This window comes from Alternaria ethzedia (assembly GCF_023757985.1).
Source record: "Alternaria ethzedia strain BMP 0044 chromosome Unknown scaffold_5, whole genome shotgun sequence".
NCBI lineage: Eukaryota > Fungi > Ascomycota > Dothideomycetes > Pleosporales > Pleosporaceae > Alternaria > Alternaria ethzedia.
In genome coordinates this window covers 1,110,963-1,126,552 of record NW_026056198.1, presented here as the reverse complement: position 1 = coordinate 1,126,552, position 15,590 = coordinate 1,110,963, and the positions used below count along the sequence as shown (strand labels likewise).

At 52.8% G+C, this 15,590-nt stretch overlaps 3 protein-coding genes across 3 annotated transcripts; all 3 read left to right on the top strand.

The window, feature by feature from the left end:
• Positions 1 to 2,760: 2,760 nt before the first annotated feature.
• J4E87_003089 (uncharacterized protein) lies at positions 2,761 to 4,437 on the top strand (the record flags this gene model as incomplete). Its single annotated transcript, XM_049374722.1, has 1 exon — positions 2,761 to 4,437. One exon carries the CDS (start codon positions 2,761 to 2,763, stop codon positions 4,435 to 4,437), a length of 1,677 nt encoding a protein of 558 aa, XP_049235713.1.
• Positions 4,438 to 10,195: 5,758 nt separating this feature from the next.
• Positions 10,196 to 12,440, top strand: J4E87_003088 (uncharacterized protein; the record flags this gene model as incomplete). The annotated part of the gene is made up of 3 exons (XM_049374721.1): positions 10,196 to 10,658; positions 10,954 to 11,916; positions 11,986 to 12,440. The coding sequence occupies 3 exons, from the start codon at positions 10,196 to 10,198 to the stop codon at positions 12,438 to 12,440; spliced, it is 1,881 nt and encodes a 626-aa protein (XP_049235712.1).
• A 1,285-nt stretch (positions 12,441 to 13,725) lies between these two features.
• Positions 13,726 to 15,284, top strand: J4E87_003087 (uncharacterized protein; the record flags this gene model as incomplete). Its single annotated transcript, XM_049374720.1, has 4 exons — positions 13,726 to 13,795; positions 13,845 to 13,889; positions 13,943 to 14,223; positions 14,274 to 15,284. The coding sequence occupies 4 exons, from the start codon at positions 13,726 to 13,728 to the stop codon at positions 15,282 to 15,284; spliced, it is 1,407 nt and encodes a 468-aa protein (XP_049235711.1).
• Between the last annotated feature and the right edge of the window lie 306 nt (positions 15,285 to 15,590).

The following is a 15,590-nucleotide window of genomic DNA, read 5'->3' as shown; positions in this document are numbered from 1 at the left end:
CATCTAGGTCGGCTGCACTTAGCAGAGGGGGATCCTCGTTGGAGATTGCATGACCTACTGGGCCGCTGTATACACATACCATTGGGCGCGATGATCAGATTAGGGACAAAAGCCTCGCGATGTTGCAGCACTTGTAGGGACGAAGGTGCAAGGTTCGAGCGGTTCGCGGGTAATTCGCCTAGTTGAGCAGTTCGAAATTGACCCCAGAAAACGTGGACGTGCCGCATGATGGGAGTCTAGACACTTGTAGCCTCGTGGTAGAGGTAGTGGCGGTTAGACTCGCTGGTCGTTGGGCGGTTTCAGTAGTTTTGCTGGTAAACGGCTTCTGGGGCTCGTGAGTGGTGGAGACCTCGGGAGCCATCGCCAGTTCATCAAACTGGTCTTGTTCCCGCGAAGCGACAGCAAAACGGGGGAAAAGTAACATGGAGATGTGAAATGTGACAAACAGAAACGCGTGTGAAAAGGAGTCGGGTGCGGCCAAGGTCACTGTTTCCCTTCTCCAGACGTTCACGTGGCGCGTCGACATACCTTCCCGAGGTTCTTTCGGGAATAGCGCTTTCACCCCGCGACTGCCTGTTTTGCCCGACCACATCTGCATTCCAGAACTAGAAACATTCCAGAGAGTCTCGGGACAAGAAAAGGTCGACCTGTGGACGGTAAGGACGAGATTTAGATGAGTTTTTGGTGTGTCGTGGTACAGACCCCGCAAGGTTTATCCCCATGGACGAGGCATCTGATGTTGGAGGTCACACTGGCTTGCTCCCACGCCACACAAGTGCTTTCTATGGCGGGTTCATCGGTGTCTGAGTCTCGACCCCGGATTATCATCAGCATGCGGGGAGCTCGCGTGGTTCGAGGTAGCACTGCTTGGGTCGACTAAAAGTGCGAAGCGCCTGGTCCTCTGGTGTCCTGCGACAGTCCTTCACCGCTCAACGGATCTGTTGACTACCTGCTCGTGAGTCAAGAACGATCAAATAGTTTTGAAGAGAAAGCTAGGTGCGCTGTGTGAGCAGGAGAAGCTGCTGAGTCCAGAGGTTGGTTGCAGCCGCGAGTGCGGGAGCGGCTTTCCCGTAAGCATAGATGCCGTCGTCAGGATCTGCACGGAGAGTGGATTCATCGTCAAAGCTGGAGCCATATTGCTATGTGAACGTTCCTCTTATCATTCAGGAGTCAGGTGTACTGAGCTCGTTGCTATTGGCGAGTATACACGGCAATGTGTTGGGACACGGCATGTATTTACGCACGGCTCGATGGGACAAAGAAATGATATTACCCTCCCGCTGTTAGATACATAGCCGTGCTTTCTATTGCATCCAATAGGATGTCTACCGATGAAGGCATGGACTCCAGTCATATCTATTGAAGTAGCTGGCAGTTGGTATCACTGATGGCTGAGATAATTATCCGTCCGTCCTTGCGCAAGTGACCAGTCACCATAACTAATGCGCTATGTGTATGAGGGATCTAGGGAGTGAGTCTTGCATCATGGTTACCGAGTATGGCGAGGGCTACATGATGCATGGATTCTACAAGTATATACATGTCAATGTGCGCACGAGGTATGGAAGAAAAAGAAGATGAGTCAACCTTCGTGAAGCATGTACACGTCAAAAGCCCTTAGCAGGGCTTGCGATTGGAATTGGAATGCTTTGATCTCTGTATTAGTATACTACAGCAGCCATGCGCGGTGAAGATACTCTCAAAGATGCGCCAAATCTTGACTATATTCGTGACATATATGCTCTAGTGTTCTTCCTCATACTTGGGGAACGTGCTGATGTAGTAGTTTGAGCGCTCGATGCCTAGGTGTTGGATGACTCGTGAGGATGGTCCGATTTATGTATACTTAGAAAGTCCTGCGGGAAATATAACAACCGCATCTTCCATGAATACTTAATCAGCGTCCACTTACAGCGGCTTGGAGCTTCGTATAAACATCTTGTCCGCCCAATATTCGCGTGGTGTATAACGAAAATGTAACCCGATGAACACTCTCGCTGACATACACATTAGATCAAATATCTCATAGAGTTATCGAGCCAACTTGACTGCGGCTCAAGGTACTCACTATTGTCTAAACGGGAGACATCCATTAACAACTATATACCAAAATGAACATATCGACACAATAGATCAGTCAAGATTGCGATAGACTCGATCTTACTCGAAGTCCCGACTGTTTCACTGCCAAATATCTGTGCAGTGTACACTCACATAGGCGCTTACCGATGCCAGTCACACCGTTATCAGCGTGGTGGCAGTTCACCCTCTTGTATTTGCGGAGAGAATCCATCATGACAGTCATTGAGGGCGCTGTGATGGACTCATCAAACACCATGGCCCGCGACTTTCACTCATTACTCCTGGTGGTACAATGACTCTGTTAAACTATATGAACGAACTTCTGCGGGAGTTTACTTCTCACACAACAGCAGAACGCAACAAGTGAGAAACTGCAACCAGAACTACAGCCACAATACAAGCAATATGGCTTCATCCGGCCCGCCCACGTCTACGGATGCGAACCATACGAGCGACACGCCTTCTCCCAGTCCACCCACGTCTCCCGATCCGAGCGTTACGGAGAACATGCACAAACTTGCCAAAATCTTCGGGGCCATATCTGCAGGTTGGGCTGCATGGCTGTGGATGCTAGAAGATAACCCTGATTTTGGTTCGAATACATCGTGGTGGCGTCCCTACAGCCTATTCAACCTCCTGATACTGGGAGTCTGGTCCTTTTGGATAGTCTACTACACAATGAGAGACGAGGAGTCGAATCGAAAGAACACGCCTGGAGAAAAACCCAATGTGTTATGGAACCTCCTCCATATCGTACCGATGTTAATCCTCCATGTTACGATCAATAAGAGCATGTCGGTCAAAGACAAGGGTCTCCTCTGGTTCTCGGCCTTGATAGTCTTTCGATACTGGCGCGCTATCGTTACCCGATTCTTCTATACTCAATACAAGGCAGCCGACGTGCCGTACGATAACTTGAAGTTCAAGCCAAAACATTGTACAGTAATTGTACCTACAGTCGGCCCCGTGAACAACCCGGTCTTCGCATTGATGGTTGAAGGAATCCTTCGGAACAAGCCTGGGCGGCTTATTTTTGTTGCAAACAATGAACAAGCGAGAGATCTTGTCAAACAGGAGGTCGAAGCCGTAAAAGAAGCTTTCACAAAAGGAGACAGCGGCTACGAAAAGATATGGGATACCGTGGTGCCAATATTCAATTGGAAAGATAAAACAAAGATTGGGTACGAAAACATCGTTGAATCCAACAAGCGCAAGCAGACTGATACAGCTATCGGGATGGTGAATACAGATATCACTATCATGGTCGATGACACTGCTGTATGGCATCCAAAATTCTTGGAAGCGACTCTACCAGCTTTTAACGATCCAAAAGTTGGTCTCGTTGGAACACGCAAGCGGGTGCAATACATACGCCCTTCTCACACCGAAGACGCACACAAGGGAAAAAGTCGCATGCGGTTTTGGTTAAGCTGGTATCGCTCTGGCTTTTGGAACACCGTTGGTGCGCAGTATCTTGATCGCCATAGTTATGAGATCAGGGCATCAAATGCTGGTGATGGCGCCGTATTTGCCATTTCCGGTCGTACGCTCGCCATCTTGACCGCTATAACAAAGGATCCCAAGTTCAGGGCAGAGTTCGTGGAGGAATACGTCCTTACGTGGGTCTCCGAGTGGTTGAGCTACCTCAAAAGCTGGCACATATCACCCGCTGGCTACCTCCTCAAGATTTTCGAAGGAAAAGGTCTAACCAACAAAGGTATCGGGCCCCTCCTTGCGGACGATGACAACTTCATTACGCGGTGGGTCATCAACCGTGGATGGAACATCAAGGTCCAATCTTCGCCAGAGGCCACTATGATGACGAGGTTGGGCAGCGTGGAGATTTTCAAGTACGTGGATCAATGTGAGCGCTGGAGTCGCACAACTTTCCGTCAGAATCCCATCGCGCTCTTTTCGGATCGAACCATCTGGTGGAAATGGCCTATCGGGGTGTGGACAGTGTACTTCCCGTGGATGTACAACTTCGCGGTCTTCTGGGATGGTCTGGCCATCTTCAACTTTTGGCGATCCGGACTGTATCAGAACTCCTCGAATGGCAACGCGCGACTTGTCTGCCTGATCCTGGCTATATGGGCGACGAAGCTCATCAAGACTTGGCGATGGTTTCGAGAGCATCCTCTGGACTTCCTCCTGTTCTTTGTCATCCCGGCTTACCCTTTGTTCGGATACTACCATTCCTGGCTCAAGCTGTACACAGCGATTAGCTGCTGGAAGAATGATTGGTCCGGGAGGGATGTGAAGAAGGCAGAAAAAGATGCAGGCGCCATCCTACGCGAGAAATATAAAGACATCATCATAAGCGGAAGTAAGAAACAGACCGATGGGTCTGGATGACCTCTTGCAAAACACTCGACAGCATGAACCACTTCGCCACATTGACGGCTACCGGTGCAACCCAACCCTTGCGCTTCGTTATTCGTCAATCAACGCCAGTACGGAGGTCAGTGCGATGGAATAGTCGAGCCAGGGTATCTTCGACGGTCAGACAATATCTCTTTCGTTTCCAATGGGCGCTTGTTGTTTTCGATACCCGGGCTTTGATGCGAAGTAATTCAGCGTTGATATCCACGATTAGAATGTGTATGCATTACCACGATAGAAATTTGCAACTTGTTTTCGTTAATAAGACGCTCATACCTTGACTCCATGCTGTGAACCAATGTACTCCACCTCAGATAATGTCGAAGTTTGGTGGATGATCATTCTAGTGCCGCGCTGTTAAGTGATTGCCGGGGAAGATCACAGCTCCCCGACAGGGCCTGGTAGCCCAAATGCGACGCAATCATTATCGCAATGCGATAACATTTAAGAAGTATTGGAAAGAAAGATCGGCGCGCATTCTTCTGAATGTATCATGCGACTTGTTGTTTAGACGTGTTGCTGACACTCCGTGGTTGCCAACTTTATTCGGAAGCGAAGATTCCGTGTGGGCCCATCGAATATGTACGTCATAGCCAGTGAGGTCAGTAGGTACCTCAGTTCCCACAGCAGAAACGCGCACAAAACATAACTCGACTACCATACTATACGAGCAATGTCGGCAGAGTAGTCTCCGTAGCCTCGATGAAAACGGCGTTGGAGCACTAGGCGCAATTGCCTCATTCGTACCTTCCTCCACCAGGGCTGAAGGCGACCCGACGTGTTGGGACCCTTCGCTCCACATCAACTCTACTTCAACTACATCCATGGATCTCTTCTATGTTCTTTACATTACATAAATCCTCACTTGCTCCGCATAGAACAATAACACACTGGTCGATATGTTGTGCCCTGGGAGGGCGGCGACACGCACAGCGCATCCTTCGATCCCGCTGATCCTGTCGATCCAAAGCCACGCTCAGAGGACAACCGCTCTCGAAATAGTACCTTCGTGAGCGAGGGTCTATAGAGTGGTCGGCGAGCAGACACTCTGATATCGTATGCCGGATCACCAAGGAGGACGACATCGGTCCATGTGCAGGCACCCTGGACCCTCACAGCCAAGACTCTTCATCACCTTATGGGCTCGCGCGCGCATGTGGAGTGAATGTCGCTTGGTTTGCAACTCTCCTGCAGGACTGGGGTTGGCGAAGAATGGGGGCCAGAACGTGTCAGCGTACTAAAGGAGGACTCCAAGGTTGGCGCCAATCAAGTCCTTCGCCGGCTCGTCCTCCAGCGACGTACCGTGTCAAAGAAGGACAGATTAGCTCTGCTATCTCGTGGTCCCACAAGTGCCCCTCGCAGCGCAGAATTGCTTTTGCTCAGATGCCAGGTGGTCTGATCACTTTTGGTCAGGGTCTGCTCGGCCTTAGCCCTCTCAACCCCCTCAAACCCACTGCGACGGCGGAAACTCGCCAGCCTAGGGCGCCCATGTGCACCATGAGGCAGCCGCTTCAGCCTGCAGATACGGAGCGGCGCCAGGCAAGCAAAACCTTCTGGTACCGTAGCCGTGCTCGCTGGATAGCAGTCACAGTCAAGCCCAGCGACACGTTTAGCAGGCTCCGTTGCGCAAGCCAACGATAGGGCGCACTCAAGAACAACAAACTGTATTGTGGGCGCTTCCATTGAAGAATGAAAATACGCGGTCAGCTCTCTTCCATTCCCGACTATCTTGAGAAATCCGGCAGTTACCACTTCTCCGCACTGCGTGGACATCTCCAGTATCTGTCCCGACACTCAGAGGCCTGAGAGATTGGGATCCAGCCATGCGCATGCTGCAGCAGGGTTGCGATGATCATGAGGCTCTGCTCGTGGAAGGTAATCTATCAGCCGAAGCCACGGTCTGGACACACGCATGGGTGACGAGAAAAGCATGCGCGGGCAGCGACAGCAGAACTCCTCGTACGTTTACTCCGCATCCTTGTTCGCTTTCGGGCCGTCATGTGTGTCGCGTCCCAACACAGCATGGCACGGCTCACGGTGCGCGGGAAGGATGATCAACCATCTGGCCGGTGTTTTCACCCTCCTAATTGGGTTCGTGGCTTGCTTGCGGGGTTGCGCGTGCATAGGCGAGACCGACGCCAACGAATTACCTTTCACGCCTCGCTACTCCCTCACGGTGAGCCCGGCCGACGGCGGTCCATAATCAACATGGCACTTAAGCCCTGTAACGGGCCATGCCGCCCACACTCGAAGTCTTCTCCTCGGAACTATGCATTCGCAATGCGAGGTGTACGATCGTAACGAGCCCAAATTTGGCTCCCGAGCTCGCACGACTTGGTGTACGATGGCGCACAGCGCTATCAGTCAAGCATGATTACAGCCCGCTGAGTATTCAAGGCTTGTCATACGTTGTAGCATCGTTCGCATGGCATGGAACCCTAAGATCGTGATATCTTAACTAGGGTTCCGAACTATTGGTACTCAGTAGCAAGTAATCCTGTGCTGATCACCCGTCGCAGTGGCTTTGGGCGTTCCAAGTGCTGCCCATGGCCTGTTGCTGTTGTGGTCGCACGTTTGTGTGGCCTTCCAGAAGCGGGTATACCGCTTAGTGAATCTAGCACTGCACCCCATTACAGGCGGAGGGTCGCTTCAATCTTCATCGAATCAGGGTTTGATGCAAGCGAAGAAAGTAAGACTACAGAGTAAACGCCCGAGTCTACATCGCGTGGCTAGTCAACGACGCAAGAGAACGTCGCGCCATCGCCGTCTCGGCTCCGGATCTGAACGGTGTGTTGACTATTCTAAACCCACTTCAACCCGTCGTGCCATTTGGGGATAATCGTATGTTTAGAAGCTGATGGTAGCGGTGGAAAGCCTCTCTGCGCTTATCCTTCGACGGGAATCGCTTGTCAATATTCCGGAGGTCGCCAAAGCCTCTGCAGACCTGTCCGCACACCAATAGGACATGTGCCTTCGAACACCATCAACAGAAAATGAAACACGTCTTGCATACAGGCGGGTACAATCACGACCTGGTCAATAATTGTTCGGAGTTGAATGTGCAGCACACAACAAGAGGTCGACTAGGATCTTCGCGAAACAGGCCCTTTACGCTATAGCTTGTCTAGTGTCGGCCCTTCTCATCGCTGTGTCCCGCATGCCCATACCCAAGCACACAAGACAAGCAGGGTCAATGCCTTGCGCTGGAGGTTCTGGCCATCGCAATAATTTGTGGCGGTGCGACTTCCCATACTTTTTTGCGTTTTGAACACGCTGTTCGGATGTTGCAGTATGCGTTCTTGTTGACTCGAGACCACGGAATCTCAACAGTCAGTGTGGACGATGTCGTTTACCCGCCTGAGTACGGATCTGCGGCAGTGCGCAATTCCAACCCCGAAATATACTGTCTGGCTGGCTCATGCATGGCTCAACTGTGGTTCTGGAGCGGGCGCATAGCTAAATCGATTGCGTACTCTGAATTCGAACATCCCGCGAGGCTCGGATCATAATCCTGCCGCAAAACCCAAATAGGTTCTGGCCTTGCATTTTGCAACCACGATCGTTCGCTGTACTGACGTGCGTCAGCCACATACTACTTTGGGGATTCATGCCCTGTCAAAATACACGGCTCCACTACCGCGTTGAGAGCGTGGGTCGAGGACTGCTTGACAAGAGTAGCTTCTGCGACTAAAGTAGTCTCAACTGGTCAAGTGGCACGGATTCCAAGGCTGTTCACCCCGCACATGCTATCACTAGCTTTCCAAAGCCACCATGGGCGGCCTCCGGTGTACACCAGGTGGAAAGATTAGTGATGCGCCCATGGCGACATGATGTACTGGAGCGTGGAATATTGCTGATGGCGTCAGACGAGTACCGAGTCGATGTTAGACAGCGGTGTTACATTCCATGGTCGACGTGCATCAGGGTGTTGTCACGCAGTCAATGAACAGGTGCCAGTTGCACTGCGGCCGGTATACTTGGCAAAAGCCAGGCGGCACTGCTGATAGGAGGGCTCGTACCAGCGAGGGTGCGGTTGACGCCTTCCACAACCTTATCCATTTCGTCGGGCCAGGAGGGTCCAGGGGCCACGCGAACAAGATGTCACGCTGATTACCAGAGGCTGCATTAGTATGGTGCGGAACATGAGGTCCGTGTATGACAACTAGTCCTCGGGAGCCTCTGGTCAAAGACACACGGCGTGTGCACATGGCGTGCCGTGGCAGCGCAAGGTCCCAGAGCGAGATTGCTCTGACTTGGCTCCCCACACCCGGTCCAAGGCTACGAAACGGTTACGGTTGTAGGGCAAGTGTGTTTGCTCGCGACCAGACAACGCCCGCGCCCACCACTTCGAAACGCAACCAAGATTATTCAGAGGACCATGTCACGCCATGCCACAGTAGCCTTGCGATGTGCTCATGTAGGCGGTCACAATGTGCCATGACGCACCACGACTTCAAAGGCTGGTTAGTCACGAAGAGTGGGTGGGCATGCTGGAGTCAGTCCCGCAGTGACGATGTGACGATGAGAAACACGGTGAGGTCAGCGCGATACAGGGCCTGCTGGAGAGGCAGTGCAGCGACGAGCCCCACGAGGACTCGCTTAACGACCCGATTGAGGGCAATGGTCTAAGATTAGCAGCGCCCCACGTCCAATGAGACGTCATACTGCCTGCACAGCCGCATGCTAGCGCCACCAGCCACAGCGGTCCGGGCAAAGCGAGAGGATCGCGTAGCAGATGCGCTAAGGGCCACCAGGCGTGCGGAATGGCAGGACAGCTTCCCAGTCCTCCCATGGCTCCCCGACCGAAGCGGTGATCAAGCGTGCGTCTTCTCCAGGGTCTATCCCTAATGCGCTTGTCTTGCCCAGATGCAGCGTGAAGGCTCCCACGCGCTGCTCGCCTACTCGCTGACGGCCCTCTACCCCTCGTCACTTTCGGCATGGCTTGCTCTGTTGGTGCGTCGACTTGCGTGGACAGGGGTCGGGCACACCGCGACTCCCAAGGGGTTAGTGCTACCACTGGGAGGCCGGAGCGCGCGATCGAGGCGGGGACGTGAATTGACGGCGGCCGGTAACTTCTGCCTTCTTTTTATTTTTCCTAGCGTGGCCTGACCGTTTCCTAATCTACCACCTCATGCCAGAGGCCCAAGCGCATAGGGCAGTCAAGCCTCCAGGACAGGGGCCTGGCCTGCCGTCGTATAGCTTCGTGCACTGTTTCCCGCTGGGGGCCATTGCGGTCTTGTCTTGGGCCTTATGTATAAACCAACTTCGCCCCCCAAGGCATCGTCCTCCATCCAGGCCTATGATCAACGCAAACACTACTTCATCCAGATCCTTTCCGACGCCGTGGATTACCCTTCAGGATCACAGTCCTTCCGGCTTCTGACTTGTCCTTCGCTTCAGCCAGCCGCCTCCAGGACTACTCAACGGAGAGGGACTACGCGCTGTCACTCCCGTACCCACATGCAGTAAAAGATCAGCAGAGTTTCGACGCCCTTTGACTATTCGCCGACTCATACGACAACCTTAGGATTTGATCGGCACTTCCTCCGGGAAGGTAAGCTTTCCCCTGTCGGTCCCTTATAATTTGCGCTAGCCCTACCAACCAAACACCATCGATCCGATCGCACCTACTCAGTGCTTATGCTGACTCCATTTACGGATATAGGCATCGGCTGCAGTTCAATTCCTATCTGTTGCAACCTGCATTGCTCCACCTACTACATTCCTCATCATGGTTGACTACGCCCAATATACACCCAACATGGCTCACGACTTCGAGCTCTACTCCAATCCTCAAGAGCAGCATCTAGAGTTTCACCACAACCAACCTTATGTACCTGCCTCAACATATGCCATGGAGCACGCCTTCAGCGCTCCCTTTGACCCGATGGCTACTCTTGCAGACCTCCAACGGCCACAAGATCTACAATACCACTACGATGCCATCGCACAAGGTGTCAAGCCATATCAGTATCAAACCCCAGCAGGCTCTCCACATTCCACTTCGCATTCTTTCCACGAAATCCCCCCTGTTCTTTCGGCATCTTCCGAATCTGGCGCTTCAGTGTCGTCTTCTGCCATGGGCTCCCCATCACTTGTTCCGCAATTCAACGAGTCGTGGCACACACTGGGACTTGGTGCTTCTTCTGGCTATGACTACTCAGGGATGGTAGCGGCTGATAAGTCGTATGTGGGTAAGTCGACTGTTCCTTTACCGAAAACCTCGCCTGCTTCTTTCATTACATCTTCTCCGTCGCAAAACTCCATGCGGCATGTATTCAAGACGCCTATGACTCCAGCTTCAGCCAAATGGTCTTCCAGATCAGATGGGCGGGGGAATTCTCTTTTATCGGACACGGTCAACACACCCAGTGTTACATCAGTCAATTCTCCTTCAGTCACTTCAGTTCCGCAGTCTTTTCATTCTTTTCAGTCTTGTTGGTTGCCTTCCAATGCTACATGCAACAGAAACTAACGCAACTCAAGCAGATCCTAATCTCATTCAGCCCTTCCCATTCGCACCTCAAAGCCCATACCCTGAGATTAGGGCTACTCCATCTCCCTACTTCCCCATTGTCGAGCAGCCGCCTTCCCCAGCTCTCTCTCAACTCTCATCGCGCACCCAGAGTCCCGGTTCGGCACACATTAAAGGGGGTAGCGCTAGCCCATACCTACACACTCAACGATATCAGCCTTACCCTCAACCTGGCGGACAACGGCGAGGCTCCGTCGTCTCTGTCCAATCACAAAACTCAGGCACCAGCCGCAAGAGTGGAAGCAGCTATGACAAGGATGAGACCCGCGAAAAGGGCATGTGCCCACTGCCCGAGTGTGGACGCGTCTTCAAAGACCTGAAGGCGCACATGCTCACACATCGTGCTGAACGACCAGAGAAATGCCCTATCGCGACCTGCGAATACTACTCGAAGGGTTTCGCAAGGAAGTATGACAAGAATCGCCACACACTCACACACTACAAGGGTACCATGGTCTGCGGCTTCTGTCCAGGTAGCGGTTCAGCGGCTGAGAAGTCGTTCAACCGCGCTGATGTCTTCAAGAGGCATCTTACATCTGTTCACGGTGTCGAGCAGAACCCTCCCAACAGCCGCAAGAAGAGCCCATCTGGCCGCAAGGCTTTCGGTGGCTCGCAGCCCAGTGTTGCTGGTACTTGCTCCACTTGCTCGGTCACCTTTGCCAACGCGCAAGAGTTCTACGAGCACTTGGACGACTGTGTGCTCCGCGTCGTTCAGCAAACCGATCCCAGCGAGGCCATCAACCAACGCCTGCTCACTTCGGTTGCAGAGGACCCAGACGTCACCGAGACACTTGACCGCAATGGTCTGTCTAAGAGCATCGAGTACACTGTCCCCAGCTACGATGAAGACGAAGAGGATGACTTTGAGGAAGACGAGGTCGACAATGACGACCACGAAGATGCCACTTACGGCTCTCGTCGCGCTCGCTCCGGCAAGGGCGCAATGAAGTCCTCCAAACAACATTGACAATTAACACATCCCCGAGGTGTCGGCGCAACGCAGCACGTCGGGGGTGGCAACCACCTACCAACCCACCAATCCTCCTCTCGCGTCCAGAAGTCGGGCCCTCGCGCCGGCCTTACCTTCTCCAAAGGAGGAGTAGCCATCACCGGCTCTGGACGCAAGAAGCGCAAGAACTACCCCGTATCCTGGGGTTGCGCAACCGACAAGATGAAGATGAAGAAGCGCGTCTTGTGCGTATACGACGGCCAGAGAAGGCTGTGGAAAGACGACATGATGCTTGATCAAGAGTTTGAAGTGCGCATGAAGCTGCCTGACGGCAAGTCTTACGTCACAGATCTGGACGTTCAGACTTTCAACCGCGCAGATGCCCTGCATTCCGCGACGAGGGAGGAGAGAGGACCGTGGGTGCCCGACAACATCGTCGGCGGCATCAACGGTGTGAGCATGGAGACAGCACCACTAGAGTGGGCTCTCTGAGTACGAATAGTGATACGACATTTGCTTTTGCTGCGAGCGTTTTGAGCGATACGGATGGAATCTACAAAAGGTTGCGAGACAGCCCGTACACAGACACGGCATGATGAACGAACGAACACCCCAACGAACTTCTTTGCTGTACTACCAAGCTTGTAGTTTTTGTATTCTTGTACTTTTCTCGATCGATACCACTGGGGCTTTTGGAGTTTGCGCTTGCGAGCGAGATGTAATGGACGTGCTGGACGCGAAGACATGGTATCTGAATCTATTGACTATTACCATCATGATACTTGCACGCACATCATCTGTGACTGCTTCAAACACTTTATTACTTGACTACACGTAACTTCTACATATTCATCCCGTCGAAACCGACTACCCACACACCTGAAGCTCCGAGGAGGTCCAACTACCCCAGGGCGTGGAAGGAGCTGACATCGACCACGCCCCGGACCTGCGTCGTAGATCTCCCCAAAGTATGGTCTCTGGGAATTTCGGCTCTCGTACCCGTTACTCAAAGTAAGCTGCCACAACTTTCCGATAACCAGTTTATCCAGGGCAACAGGCAGGGCGTTACCCGTTGCGTTGGCCTGGATTCAGCCTCAGCCACAGCTGACCATGTGTGTGTGGATAAAATATGGGACGGACGGCTGGTCTTTTTTCGATACCGGAATATCGGGTCCGCCTAAGCGTGGAGAATGCATTGACGCAAAGGATTGTTTTTCTATGGGGGTATGTTTGGTTATTGCTGTGGCGTGGAGGGTCTGCGGGTGCGTGCTCGTGGGGGACGCTGACGCTTTGGTGATGCAGGAGGGCATTGAACTGGATTTGTTTTCGTAGCTAGAGAGGTTATGCGAAGACGAAAGTCTAGAGGTTTGCAGGCCTAGGCAGCGTAGCCATAAGCAAGTATCGAGTGCCTGCATGGCCGTGTTTCAACAACGTGTACATCCATGGCCTCGTCCTGGCTATTGTCGAGTCTAGATGCATATGCGGTGTTGCCTCCAGAAACAACGCTTGAGACGTCTGGACAACTCCGCGGCCAGATCATCGCGCCAGGCTTGCTTCACTCAATCCATGCTGCAGGTGGGAGAAGGGAAAGGCCACAAGCGCCCCCGTGACTGCGCGTCGTGATGGAGCCTTGGGAAGTAGGCGGAGCGGCGGGTGAAGGTCCGTGCTCAGTTCCCCGCGGTGGGAAGGCAGCAGCGACCTAGACAGCTTGTACCTCCATCGACTCCAAGCAGTACGCCGCAACCACGCCCTCTCTCCCTCTCACAACACTGCCACCATGGCTTCGAATATCGAGCAATCGCCTTTCTTCCAGGACCAGAGGTCAAAGGGCGAAATCGTGGTTAAGGGTATGACATAATCCATACAAACAATCCGCATGTTCGCTAACTCCGATAGACCCTCCCAAGTTTGACCTAGAATCATACATTGCCAACTACACCGGTACGTCTCTTACAATGTCTTTTCAGATATCTGTATACTAATTCGTCTTGTAGGGTACACACGAATCGACCGCCTGCACCACATCGGCGCGCACTCGCCATACCTCGCCGCCGACGCATACCGCCTTGCCATCGCCGAGGCAAAGAAGGGCAAGAATGTTGCTCTATACCAGAGTCTAGTAGAGGAATACAGTCGCATATCACCACAAGATGGTGCTTCCGTGGTCGACACGACATGGGTTGAGAGGCAGACGAGGATGGTGCGCGAGGAGCACGACCGGCTAGAGCATGAGTTGAAGTCATACAAGAACAACCTGATCAAGGAGAGCATACGAGTAAGTGGAGACATCGGGGAAATAGGTGCCAATACACTTACACTTTGCAGATGGGCAATGAAGACCTCGGTCACTTCTACTACGACACCGGCGACTTCAGCAGCGCACACAAGGCCTACATGAAGATGCGCGAACACTGCACCTCCCCTAAGCACCTCGCCGATATGACCCTCCGCCTCGTATACGTTAGCATCGCACAGAAGTCATGGACAACTGTACTAGCCAACCTGGCCAAGTCGGAAGCCACTCAGCTCAAGGGCGATGAGAAGGCTAAGCTGGAGCCCATCATCTCTGCTTGCAGCGGTTTATGTCACATGGCTACCGGCAACTACCGTGAAGCTGCGACAGCTTTCCTCGGCACCTCAGCGGCATATCTGACTGCAGAGCCAGCAGCGAACATTACATGGCAGAAGGAGGTCATCTCAGGCAATGACATCGCCGTATATGGCGGTCTCTGCGCGCTTGCCTACATGGACCGTACCGACCTACAAAACAAGGTGTTAGCAAACAGCGAATTCCGCAACTTCCTTGAGCTCGAACCCCACATCCGCCGCGCCATCAACCTCTTCTGCAACTCCAAGTACAGCGCCTGTCTCGAAGTGCTCGAAGGCTACCGCAACGACTACCTCCTCGACCTCTACCTCTCCAAGATGCTCAACACAATCTACAGCCGGATCAGGAGGAAGAGCATTGTCCAGTACTTCATACCCTTCAGCTGCGTCACGCTCGACGAGATGGCCTCCAAGTTCCCGCCAGCACAGGGCCGAACCATCGACGAGGACTTGGAGGAGATGATCAACCAGCGCCTTCTCAATGCGCGGATAGATCTTGTCGACCGCCTACTCATCTGCCCACCCACCGACCCCCGCCACGACGTACACGCCGACGCTCTCAAAATGGCCGAAGCATACGACCATACCTTGCGCCTCCGGTTGACGCGTCTCAACATGCAAGCAGCGGGTATGGAGATCTCGTCTCAGAAGATGAACGATAAGTCGTCTGGCATGGGCAGTGGCATCAGTGACACGTTCCGCGGTCTAGGTCAAAAGATTGGGTTCTAGTAGATAATGTATGACAAGACCATTTCGGCGCATGCTACTGAAGGAAGATGGCGCGGCGGCTAGCATTTGCAAGGCGTTTTGGGAGCGGCATGGCGTACATACACAGGCTCTGGGAGAAAGGCCATTAAGCGGCATTCTGGCGTTGGAATCATGATGTAGCGCAGTTTGAAAGCTGAATCAACACGTTTATCAAGACACGTAGTCACTGTTCTACTTCTTCTGTACGTGTTGTATGCAGTGGGTGATCATTCCTTCATTCATATTCGTATATCCTGGGTATCTGGTATGTGTATATATCCTTTCTCA